The sequence below is a fragment of the Calypte anna genome, chromosome 20 (genome assembly GCF_003957555.1).
Source record: "Calypte anna isolate BGI_N300 chromosome 20, bCalAnn1_v1.p, whole genome shotgun sequence".
NCBI lineage: Eukaryota > Metazoa > Chordata > Aves > Apodiformes > Trochilidae > Calypte > Calypte anna.
Genome location: NC_044265.1, coordinates 14,712,605 through 14,729,585, shown reverse-complemented (window position 1 = coordinate 14,729,585; position 16,981 = coordinate 14,712,605). Strand labels below are relative to the sequence as shown.

General features: G+C 66.5%; 4 protein-coding genes across 7 annotated transcripts; 2 read left to right on the top strand and 2 right to left on the bottom strand.

Moving 5' to 3' along the window:
* The first annotated feature begins 291 nt into the window (after positions 1–291).
* LOC115599467 (transcription initiation factor TFIID subunit 11-like) lies at positions 292–2,560 on the top strand. Its single transcript, XM_030463380.1, has 2 exons — positions 292–603; positions 1,713–2,560. Exons 1-2 carry the CDS (start codon positions 531–533, stop codon positions 2,558–2,560), a joined length of 921 nt encoding a protein of 306 aa, XP_030319240.1. The 5' UTR covers positions 292–530.
* A 3,849-nt stretch (positions 2,561–6,409) lies between these two features.
* On the top strand, positions 6,410–8,318 carry SPINT4 (serine peptidase inhibitor, Kunitz type 4). Its single transcript, XM_030463233.1, has 5 exons — positions 6,410–6,579; positions 6,928–7,083; positions 7,250–7,423; positions 7,723–7,890; positions 7,995–8,318. Exons 1-5 carry the CDS (start codon positions 6,573–6,575, stop codon positions 8,003–8,005), a joined length of 516 nt encoding a protein of 171 aa, XP_030319093.1. The 5' UTR covers positions 6,410–6,572; the 3' UTR covers positions 8,006–8,318.
* A 59-nt stretch (positions 8,319–8,377) lies between these two features.
* LOC115599447 (progranulin-like) lies at positions 8,378–13,521 on the bottom strand. Of its 4 annotated transcripts, none has more exons than XM_030463228.1 (13): positions 13,269–13,521; positions 12,440–12,589; positions 11,973–12,257; positions 11,457–11,579; positions 11,057–11,200; positions 10,779–10,928; positions 10,447–10,596; positions 10,226–10,372; positions 10,027–10,146; positions 9,787–9,943; positions 9,399–9,594; positions 9,186–9,320; positions 8,378–8,896 (listed from the first exon to the last, which is right to left on the bottom strand). In XM_030463228.1, exons 1-13 carry the CDS (start codon positions 13,504–13,506, stop codon positions 8,474–8,476), a joined length of 2,418 nt encoding a protein of 805 aa, XP_030319088.1. In that variant the 5' UTR covers positions 13,507–13,521; the 3' UTR covers positions 8,378–8,473. The 4 variants fall into 4 exon arrangements, with proteins under 4 accessions (XP_030319088.1, XP_030319089.1, XP_030319091.1 ...); XM_030463229.1 differs by having other exon boundaries at positions 8,805–8,896; positions 9,399–9,533; positions 9,787–9,924; XM_030463231.1 differs by lacking the exons at positions 8,378–8,896; positions 9,186–9,320 and having other exon boundaries at positions 9,442–9,594; positions 9,787–9,924.
* A 724-nt stretch (positions 13,522–14,245) lies between these two features.
* LOC115599466 (WAP four-disulfide core domain protein 3-like) lies at positions 14,246–16,502 on the bottom strand. Its single transcript, XM_030463378.1, has 6 exons — positions 16,190–16,502; positions 15,934–16,074; positions 15,665–15,813; positions 14,876–15,011; positions 14,472–14,615; positions 14,246–14,304 (listed from the first exon to the last, which is right to left on the bottom strand). The coding sequence occupies exons 1-6, from the start codon at positions 16,500–16,502 to the stop codon at positions 14,246–14,248; spliced, it is 942 nt and encodes a 313-aa protein (XP_030319238.1).
* Between the last annotated feature and the right edge of the window lie 479 nt (positions 16,503–16,981).

Below are 16,981 nucleotides of genomic sequence, written 5' to 3'. Positions count from 1 at the left end.
TTGGTGCATACCTCAGGAAGAAATAATTAAAGAGGGAAGGACAAAATTGCAAAATCAGATATTGAGTAGCACCCCTGTGTGACTGGAGAATAACTTAACTGAAATGGGTGAGCACTCACGTCATCTATTATCTCAAAGAGATTAAATGTCTTTGCCCTGAAATCAGATGCAGAGGAAAAGGAAGCAGTGTGGCACTGCGTTTCATTTGTGGTTAACCTTGGCATGGGCCTCTGGTGCAGGCAAATCCCAGTGGTAAAGCTGGGAGGCTCTGGGGCTGTGGTGGGGCTGGGGCAGGACCCGCCGGGCTCCCTCCCTCTTCCTGGGCCTCATCCTGTTCTTCCCGATGGATCCTGCTCCTGCCTCAGCTGTGGGTGGAGAAAGGTGGCCCTGCAGAAAACAGAATTGCAAATGTGGGCAAATGTGGGAGGTTCCTGCCAGTCACCTGTGAGCTGCTTCCTCCCATTCCCGGGCTGCCTGGCAAGAACTTTAAATTGCCACCCGGCTCAGCCCTGGCCACTGTCCCCAGCAGCATGAGAGCGAGAGGCATCGTCCTGCTGGGGCTGCTGGCCCTGTGGGCAGAGCTGCAGGCAGCACCCACCTCAGGCAAGTACAGGCTGGCACACCCAGCCCCGAGAGACTGGAAGATTTTTATTTCCTTCTTCTCATAGAACAGAACAGCTTGAGGGGAGGGGACCTTTGAAGACCACCCTGCCCTGAGCAGGGGCATCTTCAGCCAGAGCAGTGCTGATGCTGGGTGGTGTTTGTTTCAGTTTCTGTATTTATGAAAGCTTTGGATGCAGGGTCATAGCCTTTGTGAGGTTTATTTAGCTCTTGCTTAAATTTTATAATTTTTGAATTCAGCAAAACCGCCGCTGGGTCTGGAGGCAGCAGCGGTGCCAGCTGGGGATGCTCGGGAGGAGCTTCGTCCATTGAACCTCCCACCAGGGCAGGGACTGGTGGAAGCATCAGCCTGGCCTAGAGTGTCTAGTCCAGATCCAGGCAGGGCTGCCCGGGGTGGGGCAGATGGTTCTGCCTTGCTGGGACCCCCCCGGGGTGATGGGGACACCCCCTCCCCTCAGCCCTCCTGGGGGCATCACGAGCTCTGCTGCCCTCCCCCCAGCTCCCTGCATTCGCCTCAGGGCATTTACCCCGCGAGCACGCAAAAGCACCAAACCTTCCAGGTTTTTCCTTCCTTTTTTTTTTTTTTTTTTTTTTTTTTTTTTTTTTTTTTTTTTTTTTTCCCTTGGAAAAACAGGCCAAATTTCACAGAAGTGGACATGGTATTTCTTGGAATGAGCCGTGGGATGATTTTAGAGCAGTTTTACGGAGCCCCTCCTTCCCGAGTGCTCCTGATGCCAGCGGATGCTGTGTTGGGAAGCTCAGACCCCCCCGTGCAGCTGGGGCCGGGTTTGTCCTGCTCCGTAACAAGACCCCGGGGCCACCGCATGCTGATGAAATGTGTCGGCAGAAATGCCATCACTTCCCAAATGCTCTTGTTCTGCAAAGCTGTTTTCCCGGGTCCCCGCCTCCCGTCTGGTTCCGGACCCGGCGGTACCACCCCCCTCCCGCCAGCACAGCGGCTGCGCGGCCGCCCTGGTACCGCTCCGGGGCTCGGGGCGATGCCGAGGGCCGGGTCAGGGCTGGGAGCTGGGTGGGAGCAGCACGGGGCTGTCACACCGGGTCTGACACTGCTGCTCTCTGCTCCCTTCCAGGGCTCCCCAGAGCAGCTCCTGCCAGGCAGCCGGGATGTGCTCCCACAGAAAACAGCCCCTTGCCCGGCCAGGAGCCCAGCACGGTGCCCGCAGCCCAGCCCAGCACGGTGCCCGCAGCCCAGCCCAGCACCGTCACTGCGGGTGGGGAGCAGCAGCTGGGGGTGGGCCAGGCGGGTAAGGACCGGTGCCAGCCCGGGGCCACAACGGTGACTGCCACAACACCCACCGCGGGGAAGGAGCCGGTGAGCTTGGCTGAGCCCTCAGCAGAGGACGAGCCCCTGCAGGATGGGAAGCCAACCAATGAGGAGAAACCCAGCTGGGCGGGAGAACCAGCATGTGGGGGTAAGGCTGAGGGAAAACCAGAGGTTGTGGTGAAACCAGAGACCGGGGGCAAACCAGAGACTGTGGAGAAACCTGTGCTGGGGGAGAAGCCAGAGACTGGGGGGAAGAAACCCGAGGGTGAAGGGAAACCTGAGGGAGGAGAGAAGCCTGAGTCTGAGAAGGGTGACAGTGGGGAGGATGATGACAAGGAGGATGATGACAAGGAGGATGATGATGACGGTGACGATGATGAAGAGAAAAATGAGGATGGCGATGGTGACAACAATGATGATGACAATGGTGATGGTGATGATGGTGGTGATGATGATGGCAATGACAATGGTGAAGACAATGGTGAAGATGATGGTGACGATGATGGTGACAATGATGGTGATGACAACGATGGTGATGACGATGGTGGTGATGAAGATGATGGTGATGTCAATGACAATGACAACTATGACTACGGGGATGATGATGGCAGTGATGATGATGATGGTGGTGGTAACAGTTATGACACTTGGTGACCGATTCCAAGGGGTGTGCAAGGAGTGTGTGGGGCAAGGAGAGCCTGCAGTGAGCGTGCACAGGGGTGGCCACCCCCAGCCTCCTCCTCTTCCTACCTCTGCCACTGCCAGTCCTGGGCACCAGCAGTATTTTGGGCAGGACATTCTCTTTCCTAATAAACCCCACACTGGGACACTGGCTTGGTGTGACAAGCTGTCTGTGGTCACAGTGCCTGCACAGCCAGGCTGTGGGGGCTGTCTGGTCCTGCCCTGGCATCACGAGCTCCCACAGCTGCTCCTGCCTGGGGTGGGCTTGGCACAGCAATGTGGCCACAAGGATGCTCCTGAGCAGGCTCCTGCCGGGGGCCAGCAGAGAACCTCGGGGGACCTCCTGTGAGGTCTGTGTCCCCCAGCACCTTGGGGCTCCCTGGGGGGGGCAGCTTTATGGCTGAGGCTCCCCAGCATCCCCCAAATCAGCTGCTGTGGCAGGGCTTGGCCAGGAGCCATGTTGGCAGGCACCCATGGGTCCCTGCTGCTGGTGGGGGACCCTGTCCCAAGCCCTGTCCCTCCCACAGGGGCTTGGGGACCATTGGGGACTTGGCAGGAGAATGACAGAGAGAGAGCCAGCCGGTGGTCATCACAGACTGGATTTACTGAGGGGGGGCATGGAGACACCCATGCTCAGTGTGGAACTGGGGGCAAGGGGGTGGAGGCAGGGTCAGGGAGACAGATGCTCATCCTGGGACTGATGGATCCCTCCATGTCCAGCTGTCTGGTCTGGGGTGGCAGCACATGCAGGGTCCTCAGTTTGGTCCAGGCAGGGGCTAGGTGAATCCTGAGGAGATACAGGAGCATCCCCCAGCCATTTCCTCAGAGCATGCAGTGGGTCCCTGGGGGCAAGGGAGCCTGAGATCCTGGTCAGCCCTCCCAGGGGAGCACTCAGGAGCTGTGCTGGTCACTTCTGCCCCATGCACAGCTGGGACAGTGCCCCCTGACCACAGCCGTGCTGGTCCCCATGTGTGCAGCCATGTCCTCCCACAGCCCCATCCCGAGCTCACCTGTGGTCACCATCCGGGCCCAGAGGCAGCAGAGCCCCAGGAGCAGGAGCAGGGACAGCAGCCTCATGGCGTGGGGCAGCGTGGGGTGGGTGGTGCAGGGGCTGCTGCCCAGACTCAGGCCAGGGTTTAAATGCTGCTGGGCTGGAGGCTGTTCCCAGTGACCCCATCCCTGCCCCAGTGCCCAGCACACTCAGTCCGAGCGTGACCCCTCCGTCCTGTCCCTCCTCGGTGCTGCCTCTGGAGGAGCTGTGTGGGGAGCCATCAGGGTTCTGCTGGGCTCTCAGCAGCCCTGAAGATCCTTGTGGTGCCACAGGAGCAGCCAGCTCGGCTTCCCGCACTAAGGGACAGGGACGGGGCAGGCGGCAGTGTGGGGCTGTGGACCCCGGTGTGGGGCTGTGGACCCCGGTGTGGCGCTGCCCCTGCTGAGGCAGCGGCGGTGGCTGATGGTGGAGCGGCCCGTGGTGCCCTGGCACCTCTCCAGGCATTGTTCTGCCTCCAGGAACAATCGCTGGCTCCTGAGGGACGTCCTATGACCCGACACGGTCCACAGCCCCATGCTGACACCGGCCCTTTGGCCCCGCACCTCCTGTCCACACGTGCCCACCCGGCCCCGTGCCTCGGGCTGGTGGTGGAGAACGGGGTAGGATGGGGGCTTTAGGGCCAGAGGCTGCACCGGGGCTCTGCCTGGGCACCGGAACTGCAGGGTCACAGCTCGGGGTCCCACCTCCTTGTCAGAGCCAGGCCACGAGCCCTGGCCACCTGCTTCTGGGGCTCCTGGCAGGGGTCTCTGCCAGCACCACCACTTGGAGGGACCCTCCCTGCCCAGGGGTGGCTGTGCTTCCCACCCACAGCTCTGCCCGTGCCTGGACACTCATGGTAGTCACTCAGGCACGGCCCTCCCAGGGGGTCCCGTGTACGGTGGGGGTCTCTGGGAGAGAGCCACAAGCTGTCCCAGGGGCTACTGTCCATCCGGGGGGCTGCAGGCGGGGCTGCTGGTGCAGCGCATCGCAAGGATGGAGGCACCGGAGCACCGGGACTTTCCCTGCCCGCTCCTTCCGGGAGCGCCTGTCCCGGGGGGGCAGGAGGGCCGGGCAGGACCTGCTGCTGCACGTGTGCATGTGTGATCCAGGCCAGACACGTGTGGACACGTGTGCATGCGTGTGCAAGCCACGCTCCATGGGTGTGCAGGGGGGTGTGCAGTCCACACTGTGTGTGCCGGTGCCACCTGAGCCGTGTGTCCCTGTGTGTCCCCACCGCAGTCCTGGCTGGCTGGGCAGCCCTGTGTGCTTGCCAGCAGCACGGGGACCTCTCCCATCCATGCGTTCCCATGTGTGAGATGGGGGTGACAGGGCAGTGGGAGCACTGGGGTGTCCCCTGCCCCTGTCCCCAGGTGGGCAGCAGGGACAGTGCTCGGCTTGTGCCAGCCCTGATGATCCACAGTCCCGATGTGTTAGGGGGCTTCATGTGGGGCCAGCCGGGACCCACTCTGACCCTTGGCCCCCCCCCATGTCTACCCTGACACACACCTGGGCCAGGCAGGAGCATCCGTCTGGTGGCTCAGCCCGTCCCTGTGCCCATCCCCTCCCGGTGCCCGCCCTGGGAGGTGCCACATTCCTGGGTGCTCCCCGGGCCGGGCTGCCCCGGTTGCTGTTTCCTCTGCCCTGTGGCTCTGCCCGGTGACTGCGCCCATCGCTGACTCTCAGCGTCCCCAGCTGTGTGAGCAGGACACGGTGCCAGGGCAGGACAGGGGTCACAGACACGGGTCACCTGTGGGGTGGGTTCTTCCATTCCGTGCAACCCCGATTTCTGCCTGGCAGAGCATCATCCCCATAGTGCCTGAACCCTGACATCCCCGGGACTGCTCCTGTGTCCACCTCGGCCTCCCTCTGTCTCAGCCCTGGTGCTGCCCCGGTTTGGGGACAGCAGGGGCTGCTGGGGACAGCAGGGGCTGTCAGTCACTACAGCAGTCACCAGGCAGCCAAGATAGCTCTGAGAAATAGCGGGGGAGATGTAGCCCCAGTGGGTTTCAGTGCCACAGCCCAGCCCTCCTGGGACTCTGTGCAACCGGGAACATCCTGTAGCTCAAGGTTGTGGGAGACAGCTTGGTGGGCAGCTTGGTGACCCTGGGACCACCGCAGTCCCTGTGGAGGGGTCCCCTTCAACCTCCTGCCCTGACCTCGTGCTCCCCACTGACACCATCGTGCCGCTCCAGCTCTGGTCCCACCCCACTCAGGCTTCACCGTGTCACTGTGTGCCCCCACGGGGACACTGCTGGGGGCTCAGTCCCGGGGCTCCTCTGAGGCCTCTGGAGGAGAGGTGGGGAGGACATACAGTGGGGCACAGGTGGGTCACGGCACCTCCCTGCAACCCCACCCCAAGACCGGCTTTCTTGGCCTGTTCCCACTGAGCTTTCCTCTCCCTCCTCCCCCCCCCCGAGACAGTAATTATGGCATTAATTAGGAAGACAATAATTCCTGCTGAATGGGAACAGCTTAATTCGTTTCTCCCTCCTTTTGTCAGGTTTCACCCCACGCCCGCCCACGGCTGCTGGTGGAGTGCCAGGGGCCCGCCTGCTCCCAGGCACAGCGGGAGGGCTGCGAGCCCAGCCCTGCCCCGGGGGATGCCCCTGGCACCGGCACGATGCGGTCCCGGGACCCAAATCCGCTGCCGGGGCCATAGAGCTATGCTATGCGGGGGCAGCCCCCCGGGAGAGTGAGCAAAGGGGGTGGCCCGAGCCGGGAGGGGGTGGTGGGAGGGTGGCAAAGGGCCGGTGGCATCTGCAGGGTGGGAAGAGGCGGGAGCATTCCTCCCTCCGGGACCTCCCTTCTGCGGCAGCGACGGCTGATACCGCGGGCTGGGCCCCGCGTGTGAGACCATCCCGGCGTGCGGAAGACCGGGGAGCAGGGCCCGCGCCCCGCACTGCTCTGGCACAGCCGCTCTCCTAGGACCTGCACCGCAGAGACAGCAGTGCCACGATGTGCGGTACCACAGATCCTTCCCTGAGCCAGAGGCTTTCCGTGCCCTGCCACGCTTGCGGCAGCGGAAAGGCCAGCACTGACCTCCTCCTGCCCATCCGCATCACCTGCTTGTCCCAGGGGGCTGCGGGTGTGCCCCGGCGGTGCCCCAGCCATGCTGCAGCCGCTCCCCGAGGGCCGTGCCGGGGCAGCCGTCCCGTCCTACCGGTCCCCCCGGCTCAAGGGCTGTGGCCGGGATGCTGCTGGGGAGGCCGGGCCCTGCCTGGGTGCGGCTGGTTACCTGCACGGCAGGAATTATCCAGGCTCGGGAGCCAGCCCTGCTCCCTCCGCCCCACCGGCACACCTTAAATCCCAGCCCGCCGCGCCCGCGGCCCAGACCCGGCTGCCCAGGACACCATGGATCTGCCGCCCGGCCTCCTCCTCCTCCTCCTGCTCGCTGCAGCCCTGCTCCCCCTCGCCGCACGCTCCAGCCCGACCCTTCGCCCTGCTGGAAGAGAGGAGCCGGGGATGGGTGAGTTCACCGTCCTGGGGACGGGGATGCTCTGGGTGCCGTGGCTGCCCGTTGTTCCTCCCTGCCGGTGCCGGGGCGAGGGCCATCTGGCACCGGGGCATGGGGGAGGGCTGCTCGGCCCCGGCTCTGTGTCCATCCCCAGCGTCCCGGCCGCTGTGTCCCGCAGTCAAGCCCGGGTACTGCTACCACATCGCGGAGGTGGAGGACCCTCTGGACACGGGCTGCGGCGCCTGCCGCGGGTACACCGGCTGCTCCCGCTGCACCAGTGACGCCGGCTGCCCCGGCACCTCCAAGTGCTGCCCCAGCAAGTGCGGCTACACCTGCCAGGAGCCGGTGCTGGGTGAGGGCTTGGTGCCGCGGCGGTGGGCAAATGCTGGGGCGGGCACTGGGAGGGGTGAGCTCAGCAAACGGGGAAGGAGGGTCCTGGGGTTCCCCTGAGTTCTTACCACGTCCTGCAGACCCCGGGGGGCCCCACACTCTGTGGTTGGGGAGAACCATGGCTGCTGGAGCGTGGAGCTGTGGGGTAGGAGGGCGCAGAGCTGGGGAAGAATTTGGCGGCGAGCAGGGATCAGAGCTGGGCAGACTTCTCCTAGGAGCAGGCTCTCCTCCAGCTCAGCCCATCCCCCTTGGGCCACACAGATTTCTGCTACCTGCCCTCTGTCTGTGGGAGCTGCAAGGCGCTTTTCCGACGCTTCTTCTTCAACGCCTCCAGCCATCAGTGTGAGGAGTTCATCTACGGCGGCTGCGGCGGCAACAGGAACAACTTTGAGACCAAGGGCGAGTGTTTCAAGGCCTGCTCCCACCTCGGTAACTAGCCACGGTGTACTGTGAGCCATGTACCATGGCCAGAGGCTGCTCCTTCTGCCGACGGTGGCTGGCCCTGCTCACGACCCCCTGTCTCTCCATTCCAGGTGCCCGGTAGCCCGATGGCAAGAGCAGTCATGCGGCCCCGGCCCGAGGGAAGCTGCATCCCCATCCCTGACTCCACAGGGAGCCGTTCCCCGTGGGCTGGCAGCAACAGGCCCGCTGACTGAGGCAGCCACGTCGGGGTTTGCCCGGCGGTGGCAGGGACGTCCTCGCCGGCCGAGGGCAGGGACACGCGGGCGCAGGGATGCAGCTGCCCCCTCCCAGGCCGTGGTGCCCAGCCCGAGGAGCCCGGCCCTCCCCTGGGGCTGTGACACTTCAATACAAGGACGGGTCCTTGGATGAGCACGTCTGGGTCTCGTCCTTCCTGCCCAAGCAGGCAGTGCCCATCCCTCCGGGCCACCCTCCCGAGCTGGAACTGGGTAACGAGTGCCCTCAGGATCAGGGTTTGTGGCTTCAGGGCTTGCCTGGCCACCACGTCACAGCCCCCACTGCCTCTGGATGGGCTTCTGGCTTGGCTCTGCCCTCAAGCTGCTGACATGACCCGGCTGGGATCTAAAGTGACAAAATGGAGAAGACCTGGCCCCAGCCCCCACCCCCGCCTCAGTGGATGCCCGGGGTGGTGCCCATCCCACAGCCTGGCCCTGGCCCCATGGATCTGTGTCTGCTTCACTGGCCCCATGGCACCATCCCTGGTATGGGCTGAGCCCCTAAACCCAGCGATCCATGGGAAAACTGGGGCTGCTCCAGGAGCTGAAGGGGTGTCCTGGGGCTGGTGGGGCCAGCCTGGTGCTACTGAGTCTTGGGGGGCCTGGAGGTGGCCACACCGGTGTTTTATTGAGGGAAGTGTTGGGAAGAGGACAGGCCAGCTGGGGCCCATCACCACCCGGTCTTCCCTAAAGAAGGTGTCCTCCTGCCAAGGAGTTGCTGCTCCCCTGTCATGCAGTGTCTGAAAAGGAGAATGTGCCCTTAGGGAGCCCCGAGGCTGTGAGGACAAGGGCACAGCAGCCACAGCACAGCTGAGCACACCCAGCTCTGCCCAGAGCTTCATCCTGCTCCACATCCCTCCGGCTCTGCGTGCCCCAAAGCAGCAACAGAGCTGTCCCTGCGGCCATGCTGATCCGGAACCAGAACCGTGCTGAGGGCTGTTCCCGTGACACAGGTCTGGCTGGCACACACAGGTGCCCCGGTGCCAGCTGTGGAGCTGGCCCCAGCTTGGTGGCCCTGGGCCCCCTTACCACCAGGCACCCGGGTGCAGACATGGCCGCAGCCATTGCTGCAGCACTTGTGGCCCCCGGGACAGTCCTCATCCAGGCTGCAGAGGTCCAGGCATGTCCCACGGCCCCTGGAGATGGGGCACACTCCCACTCTGCCTGCAAGGAGAGCACCCGGCTGAGGGGCAGCCGACTATGGGGCACCCCACAGCTGCCGGGGGTGTGAGTGGCTCTCACCTCCAGGGATGTCTGTGCAGATGTGGCCACAGCTGGTGCGGGTGCACCTCTGTCCCCAGGGACACTGTGAGTCAGCCTTGCAAGCCTCCCTGCACGGCACAGAACCATGCTGGGCCACAGACACGGCCTCACGCTCTGCGGGCAGGAGGGGACAGTGACAAGGGCGGCTCCAAGCTGAGGCCGTGCATACTCATCACTTGCATGGAACGAGAAGAGGGCGTGTGGGGAAGGACGGGGTCAGGTGGTGACCCTGGAGCAGGGAGGGTGCAGAAGCCTACGGGCACAGCTGCCCCGGGCACCGGGCTCCAGCGTGGTGATGGCAGCTGGAAACGGGGGGGCAGTGCACGGGGGTTCCTGGGCTCACTGTGCCCCGGTGCAAGGGGCTCACCCTGCAGAGAGGCGGGTGTGCAGACGTGTCCACAGCCGTTGCTGCAGCACTTGTGGCCCCAGGGACACTCCTCGTCCAGGCTGCAGAGGTCCAGGCAGGTCCCCCCCTCCCTGGTGACGGGACACACTCCCACTCTGCCTGCAAGGAGAGCACCCGGCTGGGGGGCAGCTGTTGGGGTCACCCGGCCATGGGGCACCCCGGGATGACCCCGCGTGGCTCCCGGGGGCAGCTGGCTCTCACCCCCGGGGATGTCCATGCAGACGCGGCCGCAGCCGGTGCTGGTGCACCTCTGTCCCCAGGGACACTGCGCATCGGCCTCGCACTCCTCTGTGCAGCGGCCGCCGGCCCCGTCCCATCTCTCTGCAGGGGCAGACCCGCTGTCACCCGGCTGCCCTGGGGGGCTGTCTGTCGCTCCTCCCCCGGCGCGGGCTGCTCCCACCTCTGGGCACGGGCACGCAGTCCCAGCCGCAGCCGGTACCGCAGCACTTCTCCTCATGCTGGCAGACGCTGTCGTCCAAGCACCGGCTCCCGCGCCGGCGGCGGGGGTCCCAGCACGGCTCTGCCGGGGGGCACTCCCCGGGGTGCTCTGCGGGACAGGGGTACCCGGTGAGGACACAGGGTCACCGCACATCCCGGTCCGGTGCCGGTACCGACGCTCACCGCGGGCAGGGCGGGCGCAGCGCATGGCGCAGCCGGAGAAGCAGCACTTCTCCTGTCGGGGACAGTCCCTGTCGTGGACGCAGGAATCCTGTTCCGTGCACGGCTCCGGCGGCTGCAGCGGCTTCACCTTCGGGCACACTCCGGGTTTGTCTGAGAGGGGCGGGAAGGGGTAGCAAAGGCAGGGACCCCCCCAAGCTGAGGGCACCCTCCTTCCCCCCGCCTCAGGGCGGCTGCACCGGGCGGGGGGCTGAGCCCCATGTCCTGCTCCACGAGAGGTTCGCTGTTGTGCTCGGAGGTGTGTGATACCGCCCTCCTGGTGACTGTCTCCTCACCTGGCTCGGGGGCCACACAGATGTGGCCACATCTGGTCCTGCAACACTTGTGGGCCCCGGGGCACTGCCCGTCCCCGGTGCAGGAGGGTCCACACGGGGCCACGGTAGCAAGCGGCTCCTCGGTCAGGAGGGGACAGATGCCCGGTTTTTCTGGGGGGCGGGACGCAGCGGCGCTGGGGGCACGGGGTGTGACAGCGGGTGTCCCCACCCAGACCCGCAGCCCCCGGAGCTGGGGGGGGGGGTGGGTCCTGCCCGGTGAGGAGCTGAGGGCCTCTCACCTGGAGCCGGGGGCAGGCAGACGTAGTCGCATCCGCTCAGGCAGCACTTCTGCTCGCCGGGGCACTCGAAGTCGTGCCAGCACCGGGATCGGCAGTCGTAGCTGGGGAACAGCCCGGCGCGGACCGGGCAGAACCCAGGCTTTGCTGCAGGGCATGGCACGGGGTTGCTGTGGGACCCTCAGAGAGGGCTACACAGACTCACACCGCAACCCGGCCACCCCCATGGGGCACACAGCTCCCCCCTCGGCACCGCAGCCCCGAGCACACCGGGCACTGCAGCACGGTTCTGTTCCACAGCGGCAGCGCCTCTGGTCAGAGCCACGGGGCTGGCATCGGACCCCTCTGCCGAGGGCACCGGGGCTGCGCGGAGGAGCTGCCCTTGCCGCCTCCCACGCCCCACCTTGGCGCTCGGCGATGCACAGCTCCGCACACCGCCCGTCGCAGCACATCTCCCCGTCGCCGCAGTCTCCGTCACTCCGGCACCTCGTCCCCTCCTGCCACGCTGGAGTGGCCGTAGGGGTTCCTATGGGGCACACTGCTCACGGCTGCACACCGGCCCCCGGGGCACGGCCGAGACCCCCCTTGTGCTACTGCTCCGTGCCATTAGGGGAGCCCGGCATCACCCCTCACACCCTTGAGACAGCGGTGCTCCCCCTCCCCGCCCCGTCCCCCCTCACCGGCCGGGGGCACCGGCAGGCACCGGCACCCGCAGCTTCTGTTGCAGCGCTTCTGCGCGGCAGGGCAGTCGCTACCGCCTCGGCACCGCTTCCGGCACGGCCCCTCCAGAGCCGCGGGCACCCCCTGCGTTTGGGCTGCTCCGGTGCGGCAGAGCGGGCACCGAGCTTCGGCACCCCCCGCCCTGCCACCCCAGGGGTCCCCGGCTTCTCCTCACGCCCCCCGCACACCCGGCGCCTGCCTTCGGTGTTGGGACTCCCGGCGGAACTGTCGGGGACGCGTTGCGTGACTGCCGTGGGGGCCAGTGTGGGCGTGGAGGTGGCAGATGCCGGCGGCGTGGAGAGGCCCCGCGGGCAGCCCGGGATGGCGGGGGTGTCCTCAGCCCGCACGGGCTCCAGGCAGGCTGGGCCGCAGCTCAGCGGGCAGCACTTCTGCGCTCCCACGCAGTCCTTGTCCTCCAGGCAGGGGAAGGAGCAGGGGACGAAGAGCCCCTCGGGGGCCGCTGCCGGGCAGGCACCGGGTTTCTCTGCAAGGCGGTGGGACTGTGTCGGCGGGAAACCTGCCCCTGCCGGAGCTTCCCCCCACGCCGGTCTCGGCAGCTGTGGGCAGGACACGCGCCAGCCGCGCGTGGAGCGGCTCCGTGGCAACGGGGACAGCACTGGGACAGGGACGGGGGACAGCGGCGGTGGCCATGCGGTGGTGCTGTACCTTCTGCCGGGGGGATGCAGCGGAGTCGGCAGTCCCGCGGGCAGCACTTGTGCCAGCCGGGGCAGCCGGAGTCGTTGGCACAGAGCGGGGGCTGCAGGCGCAGGCAGCGGGTGAAGTCCCGCGGGCACCTCCCCGGCTTCTGCGGCTGCCCTGCGGCGGGACGGCGGCGTCAGGCCAGCTCCTGCCCTGTCCCTGGGAGCGGGACGTGGGTCCCCCTGTGGGGGTCAGAGTCCGGGGGGACAGGCGTGGGCGAGCTCCAGCCATGCCCGGCTCCCGCCCGCCTGGGGGACGATGCGGTGGGGGCAGCAGTTTGTACAAACAGCCGTAGCCGGGCCACGCTGTTTGGGCTGCAAACAGAGCCGCTGCCGGGGGTTTCACCCCAAACAGCAGCTGTTTGGTTAAAACAAAGGAACCCAGTACTGCTTGGGGGTGGGCAGAGCAGAGCTGGGGCTGGGCACCACCGATCTGGCACTGTCCCACGGCCCGGCAGTAAGGGTCTGTGCCAGGAAGCGGCACCCGCAGCCCAGATCCCTCTGCTGGGATATGGGGCCCTCGGAACGCTGGGGACTAGAGGGGTGCAGAAAATGCAGCAGGTGGGAGGAGCAGAGCCTGGTGTCACAGGAGTTGGGGGGACAGGGCCCCGCACAGCTCCCCTATGCTCACAAACTCCTCCTTGGTGCCAGGACGAGCACCGGGCTCTGTGAGCACAGACATCCCAAACCACCTCTGCAGGGAGGGCGCAACCAGATGGATCACTGTCCCCACCAGCAAGTGCCAGGCAGTGCCAGCCTGTGCCTGGCAGCTGCCGGCACTGCCTGCCGGTACTCACCGCCTGTCTCTGGTGTAGGGCCCAGCTCTGCCCTGAGGACCAGGAGCCCCAGGATGAAGAAAACCCCCAGCCCCATAGTGCTGCCGGGGATGCCGTGTGTGGCCAGGACCGTGTTTAAAGCCTCGGTCGGAGGTGCCCAGAATGGTGGTGGGGCTGCTGAACCCGGGGTGGCCGTGCCACGGGCAGGAGGGGCAGGAGGAGGGGCAGTTCCCAGAATCGCCGGCACCCTGCCAGCCATCCCGCTTATCTCGGGCCGAGATGCGGGTCAGACTGACCGGGGGGACCGAGGGGGCAGCTGGGGTTGGGCGGCTGCTGTCTGCCACCACGCACAGGCCCAGCCACGCGGCAGCCGGCTGTCCCCCTCTTCCTTGGGATCACCGCCAGCCCTCCCTCCTCCTCACCTCCCCGGGGTGAGGGCTGCGATGGGAGCAGCCCGAGGGGCTCTGCCATGCTGGCGCAGACACGGCTTGGCTCAGCTCTATGTGGCCTCCGTGCACAAAACCACTCGAGATCCCGCACTATGAAGTGGGAGAGGTGTCCCAGGCCAGCTCGATGTCCCACCATGGTGACAGGGCTGGGAAGCCAGCGGGTGCTGACGTGGCCTCTGTGCTGCTCCCTGCCCTGTCCCGCTCCGGGTGCTCCAGGCACCCTCACCCAGACTGCTTTTCCAGCCGGGTTTTCACACTTTGTGATCCAAATGATCCCTCCCTTGGTGCGAGGAGTCCGAGTGAACTGGTTCCTGCGCTCGGGTCCGTGGCTGCGAGGGGATATTAGTGTAGCCTGGGCCCTGCGGGATTATCACCGCAGGACAGTGCTGTCCGGAGGGCATCCGCAAGGAAATGAGAACCTCTCCCTGCCCCGGGGCTGCCCGCGCCTCCCCGGCACCCGCCACAGAGCAGGGGGATGGTGATCCCGAGAAGAAGGTGGCCATGTTCCAGTTTATTTTCTTTCAGATGCAGCCGGGGCCAGCGGGGGTTTCAGGGGCTTGCCTCCGCATCCAGGTTGTCGGGAGTCTTGGCCTGGCGGCGGGGCTTGCCTGGAAGAGACAGAGGAGGGGGGCGGTACAAGATGGGAGGGTCCCTCCCTGAAGAGGAGGCACCCTGGGCTGTTCCCACCTGTGTCCCCCCCAGTGCCCTCTAAGGGCGAGCCCTGCTCAGTGCCCTGGCTGCTGGGCCCCCGGAGGTGTGGGGGGGGGCGGCGTACCCTGCAGCAGGGGAACACACGCCCGACCACAGCCCCGCAGGCAGCACTTCTGTCCAGGGGGGCAATCCTTGTCCTGCATGCAGAGGAGGTGGCATTGGGCCTTCCCATCACCGTCAGCCTCTGGGGGACAGAGCCCGCGCCGTGCTGGCACATGTGGAGAAAGAGAGGGATGAAGGGCTCACTTCTGGTGGGCTGGCACCTCTCAGAGTGAGCCCTCCACCCACTCCTGCCCCATGAGGACAGCAGCTGGGTCCCCCAGTCCCATCATCCCTGGAGGATGACAGCGAGGGACGGCCCCTGGGGAGGGCGGGTGCAGCCAAGGGGGTGCTTGACCTGGCTGTGGGGGCTCAGTCCGGGGAGGGGACACGGGCGGGTGTCAGCCCCACTGGGCACTGGAACTTTACCCTCAGTGGCCGTTTTGCAGACATGGCCACAGCCGGTGGTGCAGCACTTGGCAGCCCCGGGGCAGTCTCTGTCGGTGTCACACAGCTCCAGGCAGGGTCCCAGAGAGCCCCGCAGCAACACAGGGCACGCACCGGGCTTCACGGCGGCATGACGGATCCCTGGGGACACAGGAGGCTGCGGCCGTGCCGGGGTCCTGCTTCCCACTGCCGTGCTCCTGGCACAGCCTCGCTCTTCATCCTGTCCCCATCCTGTCCCCTGTCCTACTCCCAGCCCCCAGCCATGAACCCACTCCAGTGTGACGCAGTGAGACCAGTCGCCCCAGATATGGGATGCCAGGTGGAGGGGTGGACAACCCTGGCTGTGGTCCCTACCAGCACCCAGCCCCAGTGGGGTGTCAGGACGGGGTGCAGGGTGGGGGTACAGCCCTGCTACCCCTCAGTGTGCTGCCCACCCACCACGGAGAAGCTGACCACGGGGACCCCTCCCCGCAGTGCGCCTGCCCAGGGGCTCAGGAGGTTCGGGCTGTGTCCGTGGTGAGAGAGGGCACCGGCAGCCCCAGCCGGCCACACACGCTCCCCGGGGCTGGATGGCTGCCATCGGCTGCACACTCGGCCGGGCACGGCTGCTGGGGCTGGTCCGGCGGCACGGCCGGGCACACGCCGAGCTCCGCGGGGGAGGAAGATTCGCGGGGTGGCCGTGGGGCAGCCATGGGCAGTGCCGGGGGTGCACATGCTTGGGTGGGGGGGGATGCAGGTGTGGTGGTGCTGGTGGAGCGGAGCCTGCAGGGCTGTACCTGTGCCCGGGGGGATGCAGGCCAGCCCACAGCCGGAGAAGCAGCACTTGAGGTCCCCAGGGCAGTCCCGGTCGTCGGCACAGCGGTTGGGACAAGCAGCATCCCTCCGTCGGGCGAGCCTCCGCGGACAGGACCCGGGTTTGGCTGGAGGAGAGGGGCTCTGTGTGCCCACGGCTGCCTCACAGAGCGGTGGGGAGCTGCCCGCTGGGGGGCTGCCCGGGGAGGGGGCTGTCTGGTATCAGGGGGACACATGGGCCGCCTTACCCGGCTCGGGACGCAGGCAGCGGGCACAGCACCCACGGGCGCAGCATTTCTCCCCGGGGGCGCAGGCCGTGTCGTTGTGGCAGCCGGTGCTGCAGCTCGCCTCGGTGGCCCCGTTGGTGCGGGGACAGTAGCCCGGGCTCTCTGCAGGGGAAGAAGCTCCGTGCCGTCCCGTGCCCGCACTGGGGTCACCCGGCCCCCACCCGCATCCCACACACCGCCGGGCCCCGCACTGGCATCCCTGGGTGGCCGGTGGTACCTGCGGCGGGGTGGAGGCAGGTCCTGACCCCCCGGCTCCGGCAGCACTTCTCGGCACCGGGGCAGCTCCGGTCGGAGAGGCAGTACAGCCAGAGGGGCTGGCGGGCTCCGCTCCTCCCCGCAGGGCACTCGCCCGCCTTTCCCGGGTCTTGCAGGGCTGCGGGGGGCCAGCGTCCCCGACGGGCCCGGAGCGGTGCCGGGGTGCTGGCAGGAGCAGAGCCGCGGTCCCCGCTGCGGCTTTGGTGGGCCGGGGTGGGCGAGAGCTCCAGGAGTAGCGCCAGGAGCAGCAGGAGGGAGGTGCGCTCGGCCGGCATCGCGTTGCTGTGAGGGGCCCGTGCTGCTGGGCCCCAATTTAAACCCTGCCGGGGGCCGACCGAGCTGCTCCTTCCCACGGCAGCACCGTATCCAGACCGTGGGAGTGCCGGGCACGAACAATCCAGTGTGGGGGAGAGTCCTGGGACTGGCACATCCCTGGCAGGGCCCTTTCCAGGTCACTGGTGACCCGTGAGCAGCTGAGCTGAGGACGGGCAGTGCCCAGGGACCCCGATCACCTGTGCTCCTGGAAAGAGAATGTGGATGGACAGGGGAGCAGTGTCCTGTCCCTGGTCCTCAGAGTCCACCTGGTCCTGCCAGGGAGCATGGCTGGTTGCCTCCAAACACCCACAGAGTAGGAAAGGCTGCTGAAGGGAGCTGTGGAACTGAGGAGGGGCTCATCAGTGAGGGGGGACAGAGCAGGAGCTGGAGGCTTCACAGACCATGGCTCCTTAGGGGTCCTGCCAGGAGCAAGGTGCCA